The 16,152-nt window shown below is 39.9% G+C and overlaps 2 protein-coding genes across 2 annotated transcripts; both read left to right on the plus strand.

The window, feature by feature from the left end:
- The first annotated feature begins 7,926 nt into the window (after window positions 1-7,926).
- LOC138925614 (uncharacterized) lies at window positions 7,927-8,310 on the plus strand. Its single transcript, XM_070276462.1, has one exon. The coding sequence runs from the start codon at window positions 7,927-7,929 to the stop codon at window positions 8,308-8,310; it is 384 nt and encodes a 127-aa protein (XP_070132563.1).
- A 628-nt stretch (window positions 8,311-8,938) lies between these two features.
- On the plus strand, window positions 8,939-10,669 carry LOC122321399 (uncharacterized). The gene has a single exon (XM_043211284.1). It carries the CDS (start codon window positions 8,939-8,941, stop codon window positions 10,667-10,669), a length of 1,731 nt encoding a protein of 576 aa, XP_043067219.1.
- Window positions 10,670-16,152: the final 5,483 nt, after the last annotated feature.

Consider the following 16,152-nt stretch of genomic DNA (forward strand, 5'->3'; position numbering starts at 1 on the left):
AATAAATTTGATGTTACTTTAACCATTTCTTCGATTATAATTTTTAGTGGACTGTATAAATGTCTATTTTTGTTCTTGTATTTTGTTAATACATTTTTTTCTGTTAATAATTTGTGAAAGAATTATTTAATTTGAATTTTAAATACTTAAAATTATTTAAGCTTTCATTTGTTATGTTCAACCTAATTTTTGAACATCCTGCAAGGGGCCACAAAAGTGCCTTAGTATATTTTTTTTTTCATTTAGATTTACTTTGAAAAATTTATTTTTTCTTCGATTTTTTAGTGGACTGTAATTTTAAATATTTGTTTTACTAAGGGCTAATTTTTTTTTTTAATGTTAATTTTTTTTTATATAATTTAATTGATAATTTATATCTTTTTTTCGAATTATTATTTTTTAAATTTTAAATATTTTTTTTTAAATTTTACCATGCCGTACAGTTTTTAAAATTTTCTTTATTGATGAGTGTTCTTCCTGAAGATGATGCGAAAGGATCCGCACTGGATACTGCTGATGGTGTAGCTGGTTGTTTCTTCTACCGCTGATGTTGTTCTTCTACTCGCCGGTGGTCCTGCCGCAGACGTTGGTTCCGCCGTATAAAATGCCAAAGACTTTGGCTGTCGTTGTTCCCAGGAACCCGACTTTTTATTTTTGCTCGATATTTGGCCTAGAACACGCCGTATATTATTTTCAATATTTACATATGAATTTCCGGTGTTGTTCCGGAAAAACATATATATATTTTTTTTTTACACAAGTTGTGTTTTTAACTCCTTGCGCCGTGTCGCTTTGGAGATCCGATGGCTGAATTCCAGCCCAAAAATGTTTCATAAATATGCCGATGTAAGGCCTCGGACAGTCCTGCGCTTAACAAAAAACGCACTTATTGCTCGATGGCAATTCTCAATCTCTGTGTCCCTTACCACTTGGGGGAAACAACAGAGGACTACGATTTTAAAACTGAGCTCTTTTATGCCCAATTCGCAGCCATCTTAGCTACCTTGGACTGAGTGTGTCAATGCACATCTAGCCACTATTTAGGTGCCAATTTTAAAAGGAGCCCCAAAATACGGTTGAGAATACTCCTTGAGCCCTTATTTTTATACCCTTGCAGAGGGTATTATAACTGTGTCCAAAAGTGTGCAACGCAGTGAAGGAGACATCTCCGACCCTATAAAGTATATATATTCTTGATCAGGATCACCTCCTGAGTTGATATGAGCATGTCTTCTTGAATATGGGGTCTTCCCCTGTAGGGCCCACAGGGATGGATATATCTTCCCCAATTCTCATCCGATTCCCAAGCGGAGTACCTTAAACGATTTCTGGATCGATTCGCCACCATTCTGCATCAAAATCCAGAGACCAAATATTGTTTAGATTTTTTGTCCATTTTTCATGTGAGATCCCTTGAAAATGCAGTTTTCCCTATGGGGTCAAAATATTTTTTAGATTTTTTGTCCATTTTTCATGATGAGATCTCTTGAAAATGCAGTTTTCCCTATGGGGTCAACAGTAATGGCTATATCTTCCCCAATTCTCATCCGATTCTTAAACGGAGTACCTTAAACGATTTCTAGATCGATTCGCCACCATTCTGCATCAAAATGCAGAGACCAAATATTGTTTAGATTTTTTGTCCATTTTTCATGTGAGATCCCTTGAAAATGCAGTTTTCCCTATGGGGTCCACAGTAATGGCTATATCTTCCCCAATTCTCATCCGATTCTTAAGCGGAGTACCTTAAACGACTTCTGGATCGATTCGCCACCATTCTGCATCAAAATCCGGAGACAAAATATTTTTTCGATTTTTTGTCCATTTTTATACCCTTGCAGAGGGTATTTTAATTTTGTCTAAAAGTGTGCAACGCAGTGAAGGAGACATCTCCGACCCTATAAAGTATATATATTCTTGATCAGGATCACCTCCTGAGTTGATATAAGAATGTCCGTCAGTCTGTCCGTCTTTGCTTGAAACTTTGCACACACCCTTCTTTCCTTTGCACGCAGTATATAAGTCCTAACGACCGGAATCGGCCGACTATATCCTATAGCTGCCATATAACTGAACGATCGGAAATGACCCAACTTTCGTGTTTTAGAACCATGTTTTTCGTGAAGATAGAAAGCTGAAACATGGTAAAGATTATAGCTTTGGTCAGTTGTTTGGACCTACCAAATTTCATAACGATCGGCCGACTATATCTTATAGCTGCCATATAACTGAACCATCGGAAATGGTTTTTGGTAGAAATAGCAACTTTGGCATGTTTGAAGATAGTTAAAGATGGGACTTGATGGATAGATGTTTGGGACTTTTTTTCGATTTTCTATTGTAATAAATTGGATTATATATTCATATTCCCATAAGAATCGGCCAACTATATCCGATGTTTGCGATATATATCCGGTTTTAACTGCAAGGGTACATAAACTTCGGCTCAACCCGAAGTTAGCTTTCCTTTCTTGTTTTTTTTTTAAATTATTATTTTTTTTATTTTATGCTCATTGGCATTTATATAATTTTATTCTCTGTGTCCATTACCTCTTGGGGGGAAACAACAGAGGACTAGGGCTTTTAAACTGGGCTCTTTTTTACCCAGATCGCAGCCTTATTTTTTAGCTACCTTGGGCTGAGAATTTTTATTTTTCTACAGCCACTTATAGGTGCCAGTTTAAATCCTGAGTCTCTTACCACAGGGGAAAAACGTCAGGGTGCCTCGATGGACCAAATGATAAGAGGAGCCCCAAATAATAAGGTCGCACTCCAATGAGTTCCGTTTAAAAACTGATTTTATTCTGTTCAATTCTCTTATAAGTAAGATATATGAAAATCCTAAATCTATTAAAAACTACTTATCAACGCGCTGCACGCTGACATGCTATGCGACCCTTTCTCAAGTGCGATAAGCGCACCACATATTTTTGTTCTTGTTAAGGGGTTATATACCTTTTTTATTTTCAAAAAAACGAAAATTTTTTTAGTGGTTTATCTTGAAGAACAACTCCTTGAGAACATTCTTCCAAATTTTCATAGAGATTGGAGCAGTAGAAAAAAAGTTACAGCGCTCCTAATCACACGCCTCGTTGCGGCCTTGAACTGAACTTGAAACTTTAAACGCGAATATCTCGAAATGGTGTTTCTTGAAAAATGACTTTGCGGTGACATGGATTGGCGGAAAACTACTGAACCGATTTACTTCAATGTTTTTTTAAAATGTTCGTAATGAAATTCTCTTGTGCTTGAACGATCGACTTTTCACGCGCAAACTTTTTTTTCGGCGAAATACATTTTTTAGTGAAATTTCTAGAGACCAAAACGTTTATTTTTAGCATAAAACGCTGCCATATCCAAAAAAAAACAAAAAAATTTAAAATCGATCGTTCAAGCACAAGAGATTACTCTAAACTAATGAAATATTTTTAATTTTATGGTTTAAGTTGACCTGTTTGACCTGGGGAACTGTCACCGCAAGGCTCTAAAAAAAAAAGGCCTATAAGGGAAACAGCCACCCCTTAAAAACTATTTAATATTTTTCCACCAAATTACAAAAAATTAAAACATCCGTGTAATTAAATAATTGCTACATACCTAAAAAAAAATCCGAACTTTGCTCATTTTCTTCGACAAAGAAGGTATATAACCCCTTAAGCTAGATAAGTTTATAAGCAAAAGTCTAGACCTCTAAGTGCGAATATTAAAAAATTCTTTTGTACGGATTCTATGCGGTCCTTATGTACTCCATATTGGGGACTCAAGACACATGAACCGTACTCCAGTATCGGACGGACCAAAGAAATAAAGAATGTTTTGGTTATGTATGGGTCATTAAATTCTTTTGATCACCTTTTAATAAAAGCAAGGACTCCTTTAGCCGAGATCCTTGGCCGAGATCATTAACCTGAGTCAATTTCTCTAAGGCATTTCCATTGATAGAATACGTAGCTTGCAGAGGGCATGAACGACAAAAAGACATATGCTTGCATTTTGATCCATTAAGTATTAGATCATTAGCTAAACACCATTTTTGAAAGTTATCAAGGTCAGACTGAAGACTGCATTGGGCAAAGATGGATTTGTACTGAAGACAAAGCTTTACATCATATGCATACATAATAACTAGAGAGTTCGTTAAAGCAAGGGGCAAGTCGTTTATAAAAAGCGTACATAATAACGGGCCAAGATGACTACCTTGAGGGACGCCAGATGTAGCACGGACCAGACGGGACTGCATGTTTTTAAATAAGACTCTTTGTGTCCTTCCATCTAAGTAGCTGGAGATCCACGTTAAGAGGTCTTTAGGAAAACCCAGCATATTCAGTTTACTTAACAAGAGTGAGTGATTAACTGAATCAAATGCTTTGCTGAAGTCTGTGTAAATTACATCGGTTTGATATCCCTTACAAAAACCATCTATGACAAAGGATGTGAACTCCAGTAAATTTGTGGTGGTGGAGCGACGAACAAATGAGGGGTAATTCATTTTTCAACTAACTTTGGAATTGCCGACAACTTAGAGATGCCTCTGTAGTTGGTAGCATCGGACTTTCTCTCTTTTTTATGTAGGGGAATTATGAATGATTCCTTCCACTTAATGGGAAAAATCGAGGTTTCGAAAGATAAGTTGAAAAGTCTATGAAGAGGTTTGCACAGAGCCCTGGCACAGTATTGTAGCACACAGCCTGGTACTCCATTGGGGCCTGGTGAATAAACGGGCTTGACCCTTAGAAGATCAGATAATAAGCTATTACCGGATAAAAATGGACAGAAACGGAGAGGGGCAAGCCGATTAACAAATATATAATATATACCACGGAGGACATATCGGACAATTGCTCATTTGCACCGAGAAACTCGGACGGCCAATTGTTCTCAGTTTCAGACCTTGGGGTGGCCAGAGATATGAGCGGCAGCGTTAATGTTGCTTAAGGGACTTATTAAGCAGCTGAAGAACGTTAAATTTAGTGTCAAGCGCACAGAGCTGTTCATTGATTTTACGAAAACCAGTGATCAACTCTTTAAGTCCCTTTTTTGTCTGTCTCATGAACGACCTCATTTTGTCTTGGACAGCACGACAATTTTCACAACAATAACGTAAACCAGACCTACGAGAAATGACATCCAAAATTGTGGCAGTGAACCCGTCACACTTGGTGTTACCGCCGTCATAGAATTAAGTTTATATTTGAAAAATGAAATCGTTAAAATTAGTGTTGAATAATGTTTAGAATAAGTTTTGAAAAACGCTAGACGTAAGCTTATCGATATACGGAAAAATGGCAAAAGAACGAGGCGTTTGCGATCGCTAGGTGAAGCTAACGAGGCGAGGGAAAACGACGAAGTTTTTTAGCTCGCGCGCCATGATTTGAGTTTAAGTAAAGGAAGGAACAACCAAATCCATGTTTGCTTAAAAAATCGTGCACCAACCTCGCCCCGACCTCAACATTTCTAAAAAACTTCCTCCAAAACTTCGTTACTTGCGGATTAAGGCAGAAAAACAGCGTCGCGTCGCTAGCAGACAACAGCTAGCGCGACAGGATGCGACAAATTTTGGAAGTAACAAAAGTGAAGGCGTCGCATCCCTAGCAGCCAAGGCTAGGTTGAGTTGAGCACGCCATTCTTGGGAAAAACCAGAACTCTTGCGGAAAAAGGCAGAGGTAAGGCGTCGCGTCCCTAGCAGCCACAGGCTGCTAGAAAAGCAGGCGCCATTGCAAGCACGCCGGACGACGCGAAGCATGAACGTTGAAGTGTGCAGAATTTGCGAGAACAAAAACCAAACAGCGTCAGAAAATTGGGTACAGTGCGACGTTTGTAGCAGGTGGTACCATTTCGAGTGTGCCGGCGTAGAGGACGACATTGAGAGCAAGGATTGGAGCTGCGATTACTGTCTTCCGGGTTGCAGCCACATAGCACCGTTCAGCGGTATGCAACGATCACCAGTACAGCCTCAAACACGTGAAGACGCAATGGATACCCCTGAACCGCACGGCAAAGCGCTAGCCGTCAATACGCTAATCGATACTGCCGGCAACGGAGAGAACATGAATGTTCGGGAAGGCAATCCGGACATGAACAAGAACCAACTCTTGTTAGATATGCTCGAGGAGAAAAGACAGTCTGAGGCAAAGTTCATAGAAGAAAAGTACAAAATTCTCATGCAGATGAACCCCTCTGACGTAGCGGTAGCTGGGATGTTTCGAGCCACAGATTCACCTACAAGTACTCAAATAGCGGCCCGGCAAGCTAGACCCAAGGACCTTCCAACATTCAGCGGGGATCCTGAGGACTGGCCGTTATTTATCAGCACATTTGAACACAGTACGACAGCAGCGGGATATACGAATGTGGAAAACATGCTACGTCTGCAAAAGTCGCTTAAAGGGAAAGCTCGTGACTTGGTTAGAGATAAACTCTTACTTCCTAACCTAGTCCCAAAAGTCATCAGCACTTTGAAGATGTTCTTCGGCAGACCAGAGCACATCTTAGAAAGAATGTTGGAAAAGGTGCGAAGACTGGCACCACCCAAAGACAGATTGGAGGCGTTAATAGAGTACGCGCTGGCAGTGCGAAACGTCTGTGCTACTATGGAGGCGTGCGATCTGAGAGCGTATCTCAACAATCCAATGCTGGTCAAGGAGCTGGTAGATAAGCTTCCCAACCAACACAAGCTAAACTGGGCAATGCAACCCTGCGACGATAGAGTGGCCGCAGTCAAGGCATTCAGTGATTGGCTGTATAAAATCGCAGAGGCAGCGTCATTAGTGGTGGCGCCATCGTTTTACAAAACGGGCGCAGTTAATTCCCACAACAGTCGCCGCCCGGACAAGGGACAGGCAGATGAGCCTGGACCAGCACGAGGACAAACACGATCGAACGCGATCCATACGGAAGCAGCTCAGCAGCAAGTTCAACAGAGGTGCGTAGCTTGCGGCGACCCGAGTCACAACCCAGCACAATGTCCAGCAATGAGAATACCTCTCGAATCTTGACGCGGAGCACAGGTGGCAGGTAATCAGAGGAGATAAAGCCTGTTTCTGCTGCCGAAAGGTACACCAGAATAGATGCCGAACCGGGTACTGTAGAATTAATGGCTGTACAAGGAGACACCATGAGTTACTTCATACAGAATATGTTCCTAACACAATCGGCCAAGACAGACCACAGAGTCACGTGAGTACGCACCGAGACGACAACCACGGAAGTCAGTTCTTTCCCATCATTCCAGTCAAGCTGCATTACGGCAGCAGGCAGACCGAGATCTACGCCTTTTTAGATGAAGGATCATCCGTGACCTTAGCAGATGCATCCGTATTCCAAAGATTGGGAATACAAAGCCAGGCAGCGGCAATGTGTTTGCAGTGGACTGCAGAGACGACTCGACTCGAGAGTGGATCCGTAAAGGCATCCGTCCAAATCTCGGAAATTAACTGCGATAAGGTTTACTGGTTGAACAACGTCCAGACCGTTCAGAACCTAGCATTACCGAGACAGACAGTCAATATGAAGGAGCTATGCGAAAGATTCCAGCATTTGAAAGACTTGCCGCTACGGTCCTACTCTGCCCAGCCCACTTTGCTAATCGGAACCAATAACTGGAAGCTAGCAGTCCCTCGCAAAATCCGCGAAGGAAAATGGAACGAGCCGATAGCATCGAAGTGCATGCTAGGATGGAGCATCCAAGGATCGGCCTAGGAAGAAACCAGCCGGGAGAACAGCCGTACATGGTATCTGCCAATATTCATAGCGCTGAATCCAAACAAGCCGAAAAAGGTAAGACTCGTATGGGATGCAGCCGCAAAGACACACGGATACGCGCTAAATGACTACTTACTCAGGGGACCAGATTGCCTGAACCCACTCATAGACGTCTTGCTAGCCTTTCGGGTCAACAAAATAGCGATTTGCGGTGACATTGCGGAAATGTTTCACAGGATAAACATTCGCGAGGAGGATATGCAGGCGCAGCGATTTTTGTGGTATGAAAAAGGCAGCGACAAAGTAGATACATATGTCATGCGAGCTATGACTTTTGGGATTAGCTGCGCGCCGTTTATAGCGCACTTCGTTCGAGATAAGAACGCGGAAACCCACCAAGAAGAGTTCCCATTGGCCTTAAACGCCATCCAAAGGGCGCACTACGTTGATGACTTCATTGATAGCATGAGGAACGAACAGGAGGCCATCCAGATCACCAGAGAAGTCATAGAAGTACATCGGAGAGGCGGATTCGAGATCCGTAACTGGTCGTCGAATTCGAAAGAAGTGCTCAAAAGCTTGCAGGATAATGGCAACGCTGGAACCTAAAAGCCGGTGGATTTGTGTGCAATAGAAAAGATACTTGGCATGTTCTGGGACCCACATAATGATATGTTCAAATTTATCTGCAGATTTTCAAGGCTGAAGCGTGATGTGCTGGCGGAAAACGTAGTCCCTACCAAGCGAGAAGTATTACAAGTTTTGATGTCGATCTTCGATCCATTGGGATTTTTATCATGCCAAACGATCGGACTAAAAATACTCCTCCAGTGCATATGGCGGCAAAAAATTGAATGGGATCAGGAGCTACCTGAGAGAATTCTAGAAGAATGGCGCCAATGGAAAACCATTTTGCAAGACATAAGGACTTTCGAGGTCCCTAGATGCTTTTCCCCAGCCACATCGGAGCCATGTCAAATTGGACTCCATACATTCGTCGACGCCAGCGAGCAAGCATATTCTGCAGTCTGCTACTTGCGCGTGGCAACGGATGACAGAGTCGGCGTATCTTTGGTAATGGCGAAATCTAAGGTGGCACCTTTAAAACCACTTTCGATTCCGCGTATGGAGCTGCAGGCAGCAGTTATGGGAGCACGCTTAGCCCAAAAGGTGATAAGCACACGCAACCTACGCCACATACTGGTCAGACTCCAAGACAGTGTTGCAGTGGCTAACTATGGACCCCCACAACTTTCATCAGTTCGTGATGCACAGAGTCGCCGAAATTCTGGAAACAACACTGGTTGAGCAATGGCGGTTGATTCCTTCAAAGCTGAACGTAGCAGATGGAGCTACCAAGGTCACCGGGAAAACCCAACAAGATACGTGGATAACGGGCCCGGAGTTCCTGAAGACCGATGCGAGCAACTGGCCAAGATCCAAGAAGCAGGAGAGCATTATCGATACCTCGGAGTTCCGGAAGCATGTGATGACGACGCATACGAAATCAGTGGTTATGTTCAACGCGAACGACTTCTCAAATTGGCGACGGTTATACAGAGCTGTGGCGCTAGTACTCCTGTTTACTGATCGGCTCCGAGCGAAATGTGCCGGACAAGATATGCCAGCAACCACGACAATGGCTCATGTGAGCAAGGCAAAGATGCTTCTATACAAGCAATCTCAATCCATCTCCTTCGCAGCAGAACTAAAAACGTTATCCGCGGGAACGGCGCTCCTCAAGGGAAGCAGATTGGCCGGATTGAACGCATACCTGGACAACGATGGAGTACTACGAACAAGGGGCAGATTGAACGCAGTTGACATAGCTGAGGACGCCATCATACTAGCTCATGGATGCCGGATAACCAACCTCATAGTTAGGAGCTTCCACGAAAAGTATCACCATCTCGCTCACGAAACTGTAATAAACGACATCAAAAATTCGTTTTATATCAGCCGGCTACGAGTACTGCAAAAATCCGTGCGAAACACATGCCAACGATGCAAGATCGACAGAGCAGTTCCCAGACCACCCCAGATGGCACCAATCCCGAGGGCAAGAGTTGGAAGCTTTAAGAGGCCGTTCACCTATACAGGCGTTGACTATTTTGGCCCGTTATTGGTGAACGTCGGCTGGCGCAAAGAGAAGAGATGGGTAGCTCTGTTCACCTGTCTTACGTTGCGCGAGGTGCATTTTGAGATCGCCTACAGTTTAGGTACTAGTTCATGTATCATGTGCCTAGCCAATTTTATGGCCTTTCGAGGGACACCAAGGGAAATATTCTCAAATTTCAAAAAAAAAATTCAAAAATTTCAGAGCGAGGAGCTGAAAAAGATTGAGCACGATAAGATCACTATTAAGTTCGACGGCATAAAGTGGCGATTCAACCCACCAGGAGCACCCCACATGGGTGGAGCATGGGAGAGACTCGTCAGGACAACGAAAGGAATCTTGAAGAACATTTGCCCAAGTTACTTTTTCAACGACGAGGGGTTGAGAAACGCACTGATGGAGGCGCAATTTATCATCAACTCGCGACCTCTCACGTTCGTAAGTTTGGATTCCGAGGATGACGCTGCCCTGACTCCAAACCACCTGCTGCTAGGATCAGCGAACGGATACAAGCCACTGCCAAAAGAGGGAATGAATCTGAAGCGTAGATGGAATGAGACTCAGCGCTTCGGAGACCGCTTTTGGCAACGATGGGTTAAGGAGTATGCACCCGTGTTAACCAGGCGCACCAAATGGTTCGAGAAGGTACCTCCAATCATCATCGGAAGCATCGTCGTAGTCGTGGATGAGCTTCTTCCCAGGAACCTGTGGCTGAAAGGACGCGTGACTGACGCAATGATGGCCAACGATGGACAAGTTCGGCGGGTGACCATCACGACGCAGCTTGTAGCTATTGAAAGACCAGCAACAAAGGTAGCAGTTCTGGACGTCGGCTTGGAGAATGGTAACTGACCACGGATCGGGATCAATTACGGGGGAGGGAATGTTACCGCCGTCATAGAATTAAGTTTATATTTGAAAAATGAAATCGTTAAAATTAGTGTTGAATAATGTTTAGAATAAGTTTTGAAAAACGCTAGACGTAAGCTTATCGATATACGGAAAAATGGCAAAAGAACGAGGCGTTTGTGATCGCTAGGTGAAGCTAACGAGGCGAGGGAAAACGACGAAGTTGTTTAGCTCGCGCGCTCCCCGACCTCAACACTTGGGGTGTACGACGTTTTCACATAGCCTGCAATGGATGGATATTGTCTTGTTACACGACTTCATAGAACAGACCAGTTTAAATTATTGATTAACTATATAAAAATACTATACCTTGAACCACAATGCTAAATAGGAAGCCGAAGCAAGAGCTTGGAATTGAATTTAAACAAATTATTTATTCGCCTCCAAATATAGTTTGGAGTTTCTCAAAAAATTCGATTCTCAAGCGAGTAAACACCGGTTTACCAATATTTATCATAAACGCAGTGTGCACAAAAAACAAACACGGCCGTTCGCTTAAGAGGAAGAGAGAATGAGATTTGTTCAATAATATGAATTGAGCTTTTTTCGCTACAGACAAAGTCTAGCCTGGCCATTATGGCATCAAAATTTAATAAAGTACCATTATGGGTTAAGGCATTGTTAGACATTCCCGTTATTATACCCTTGAAGAGGGTATTAAAATTATGAGATTTATATAAACAGAGTTTATACAAACTCCAAGAGTACACCAGCCAGATTTGCCAAAAAGTAAAACACTTTAATTGTTCGTTTCAGTTAATTTTTATTTTCACAACCGCACGCTCTCGTTGTCTTTAAGCAAGTAAAAAGGGTACGCATGAGCATGCAAAAAGAAGGTAAAGAAAAACGTTCTTAGGCAGAGAGAGAGAGAGAACAATCAACCCAATCAGAAATCAACCCAATCAGTAAAACCCAATCAGATCAATCAAAAACGTAAATTAACAAGATTCATTTATATATATAAACAGCAGTGGTTAGACTAGTAATTATTTTGATTTGATTATTGTTAAATATATGTGTATATATATTCCAAGAGATCCAGTTTGTCTTGGTTAAAAAAAAAACTCCATATAAAGGTTGAGGGTGAAGGTCCAGTAGGTCTCGCAGTGCAGTGAATCTAGCTGTTGGTAGTGGCTTCGATAAAATATCAGCCAATTGGAAATCTGTGGAAATATACTTGACGCAGATTAGATTGTTTTCAATTTGTTCCCTTGTAAAATGATATTTAATATCTATGTGCTTAGTCCTCTTGTGACAAGTAGGGTTGTTGGCTATACTAATTCAACCTTGGTTTTCGTCAAAAATATCTATTGGGCCATTTAATTTTAATTTCATTTCATTTATTAATGACTTTAGCCATAATGCTTCTCTAACACCTTCAAATAAGGCCATATATTCGGCTTCCTTTTGGGATTCCTTTTGAACTATAACTCTAAGTCAACAGTTCCTTTTAGGTATCTTAAAACTCTTTTAAGAAATTTCCATAATTCTTTGTTATTATTATTAGTATACCGGCTCAAGATACTTATCGATGTACTCAAGTCCGGGCGTGTGCACAACATTATGTACATCAAACAGCCAATTAAATTCCTACATGGTGCTTCACATGATTCTTCAGATTTCAAGTCCTCATAATTGAATTTGTTTGGAAGAGGGGTACTAACTGGATTACAATCTTGCATATTGAATTTCTTTAAAACGTTTTTAATATATGCAGATTGACTGAAACAAATTTGATCAACTTTTCGATGAACTTTTATACCAAGGAAATGTCGTATTTCACATAAGTCAGTCATTTGAAACGTACTTGAAAGATAAGCTTTAAATTTAGACATACTTTCGGAATTACTGGTGGCTATTACCACATCGCCAACATATAATAGTAAATACATATTTTTACTTATATCTCCCTTATTTAAAATATATATACATCGGTCTACTTCTAGATTCTGAAATAAAAAATTTTTAAGTGCATTTTCAAAAACCTCAAACCAGCATCTTGCAGCTTTCTTAAGGCCATAAATAGCTTTATTTAGTTTGCATACTTTATTTCCATCATATTGGTTTAAACCTTTTGAAACCTTCATATAAATTTCATCTTTTAAAGTTCCATTTAGAAATGCTGTTTTTACATCCATATGATGGATCAGTAAATTATATTGATTAGAAAAAGCTAAAAGAAATCTGAATCTGAAATTCGTGCAACAGGTGCAAAGTCCCATCATAACCCATCATTTATTCTTGGGTGAAGCCCCTCGTTACCAGTCTTGCCTTATATTTCAGTAAGTTACCATTTTCGTCTTGCTTTAAACCAGAGGTCGGCACGGCCCTATCTCGGGGGCATAGGAAATTTCTCTGCCCGAGCTCTGCCACACACACACAGTATACATGTGTGAAACGTCATGCTCACAGCCTACTTTCTGCTATTCGTTACTAACACTAATGCGGTAAAATCATATCAATGTATTGGGGTGCCGACCACTGCTTTAAACTAAAAACCCACTCTACTTTGTTTTTATCCATAGGCCTTTGTACTAAGCACCATTTTTTATTTACAAAATGCGAATTTAATTCATCTTAAATGGCTTCCTCCCACAAGGCTCTGTCAACGCGAAATTTAATTTCCTCATAAGTATTGGAAATATCACTTAAGCATATTTGGCTATTCATGAGACATTTTTCTAAAAATCTATATGATTATTTTGGTTTATCTTTATTTCTCTCACTGCGTCTGACTTGTTGATTTTCATTTTCTCGTATATTATCACCAGTTTCAACTTCTGGATCGGTATTCTCGAGACAAGTGGAATTTTCATTTGAGTTTTCACTAGACTTTGAATCCATTGATTCATTCATTTCCTGTGATGGAAAATCTAACTCTTCATTTTCTTCAATTGGAGAAGCATGACTACTGCTAACATCATTATGTTTTACCACAGAGTCATTTTCATTTAAAGTCATAGATTTTATGCCTTTTTCGTCCACCACTACATCTATAGCTATCATAAATTTTCCTGATTCCTCATTCCACAATTTATAGCCATTTGGTTCATACGAGTATAGTCCTAATAGATTTCTCATCAAATTTTCGCTTACCCACTTTATTTAGTTCGTAAACAGTCGATCCAAATACTTTCAAGTATTTTAATATTGGCTTATTTTTATTTCACATCTCATATGGTGTTTTTCTTATATTTTCCAAAGCTCTACTTGGGGACCTATTGACTAAATAAGTTGATGTTAAAACAGCTTCACCCCAAAAACTTTTATTAAGTTTAGTACAGTTAATCATAGAGCGAGCTTTTTCGGTGACTGTTCTAATCATCCGCTCATCCCACAAACACCATTTAATTGTGGGGTATGAGGAACCGTTAAATGATAGCTGATACCTTTTTCTACGCAAAATTCACGCACTTCATTAGAGAGGTATTCCCTGCCATTATCAATATATAGATTTACCATTTTTAAGTTAAAATGGGCCTCACTTTTCGCCACAAAGTCTTTGAATACAAAAAACACGTGTGTATACTGATCAATAAATACTTCATAGTAGTTTTAATTATCAATAGTTGATGGCGTAATCGGACCACAAACGTCAAAATGAACTACGAACAATGGGCGGTCAATATTTTCTTTGTTTTTAAATTTCTCAAATTTTAGCCTAGATTGCTTTCCGTTAATACACGCCTCACATATTTCATTTTTGTTTAGCTGTACGTTTTTTATAAGATCAACATCTTCAAAGAAACTATTTCGTTTAATTTCTAAGAATTTTCCTACACTTATACATATGTCCTAACCTTTCATGCCACAAGCGATATTCTGCATCATTTAAACTTTTGTATGTATATACGAGAGGTCTGCATGAATAACTAAAAAACGACATTCAAATGCACAACCTCGAAAATGAATTGAGTGAGATAGAATGATGAGACGAAAATTAATGAATGAGTGAGTGCGACTGGTCTCACTCTCACAACATTCGGAGGATCAAACCCAATATTATGAGTTAGAGTTACGGTTCGCATTCGAATTGTTTCGAATGCATTCTAGAATGTACGATACAACTATGCATATTGGCCTTTATTTTTAGACGCTGATAATAAAATAATTCAAAAGTGGAAGTAAGTCATTGTTTTGTTTTCAAAAATATTCATTATTAAGCTGTATATTTTATTTTACATATTTTACTTAATATTATTTCAATATAATATAATAATATTTTCAATATTTATTAATAAATAATTTTCCAGCACTACTTTGCAGCTAAAAAAATTTTGTAAAATAATTTAATTTGGAAAAACTTAAGAAAACTAAACAAAAAACATTAAGAAAATAATAATAACAGTTATAACCATAAGTAAAAAAAAAACTTTCATCATAATTAACCTGTCGGTCAATTCTCTTATTATTAAAGAAGTATTAAAGAAGCGTTTTGCTCAATAAAAGAAAATAAATGAATGCATAGAGTGTGTTAAAAACCATTCGAGACATTCGGCTGCATTCCTCATTTTCAAAGCAAGAGAATGCCCATGAGTTAGAATGCTCTCTCACTCCTTATCAATCAATTCGTTGTGTCTCTTGCACTCATTCATTCTATTCCATTCGGATGTATTCTATGGCTGATGCAATAAGAATTTATTCCTGCAGACCTCTAGTATATACTTAACTATACTAAAATTGTACAGTCGGTACATTATACTTACAAAACCCTTCAAATGCCAAGTTACCATCTTTGATGACTTTTATACCATCCGGATTAAATTCGACGGACATTCGAGCGTCTAGCATCTTCTTGACAGATAATAAATTGTGCAGGATTTCCTTGCAATACAGCATATTTTTATACCCTTGCAGAGGCTACTATAATTTTGGTCAAAAGTGTGCAACGCAGTGAAGGAGACATCTCCGACCCTATAAAGTATATATATTCTTGATCAGGATCACCTCCTGAGTTGATATGAGCATGTCCGTCTGTCTGTCTGTTTCTACGCGAACTAGTCTGAATATTCTGGTTGCCCCCTGCCTGTCTTTTTAAGAAGAAACAATCCTTTTTCATGTGGCCTAATTTTCCGCAATGAAAACATTTTAGCTTAGGCTTTAACTTCTGAAATTGTTTCTTCACAAATTTTGCCGTTTTTTTTTTCTATGTGCTATCCTTGGGCTCTCGATTGCCTATAGCTTGCAACACTTTTGTACTTGTGTCATTGCCAACTCCATTTAGTTTGATTTCATGATCGAGGAGCCGAGTCTTTACAAAGTGTTTAACTGATATTTCTCCATCGTAGCTAGTTGTAAGAGTTAGAAGCAAGTGAGATACTTTGTCCATTTCATCTATTTTGGCTCCCGTTGAAACTAACTCAGTTACCAAATCATCAAATAAACGGTTGACTGACGGAGAATCACCCTTCAATTTTAAAGCCAAT

The sequence above is a fragment of the Drosophila bipectinata genome, chromosome XR, assembly GCF_030179905.1.
Source record: "Drosophila bipectinata strain 14024-0381.07 chromosome XR, DbipHiC1v2, whole genome shotgun sequence".
Taxonomy (NCBI): domain Eukaryota; kingdom Metazoa; phylum Arthropoda; class Insecta; order Diptera; family Drosophilidae; genus Drosophila; species Drosophila bipectinata.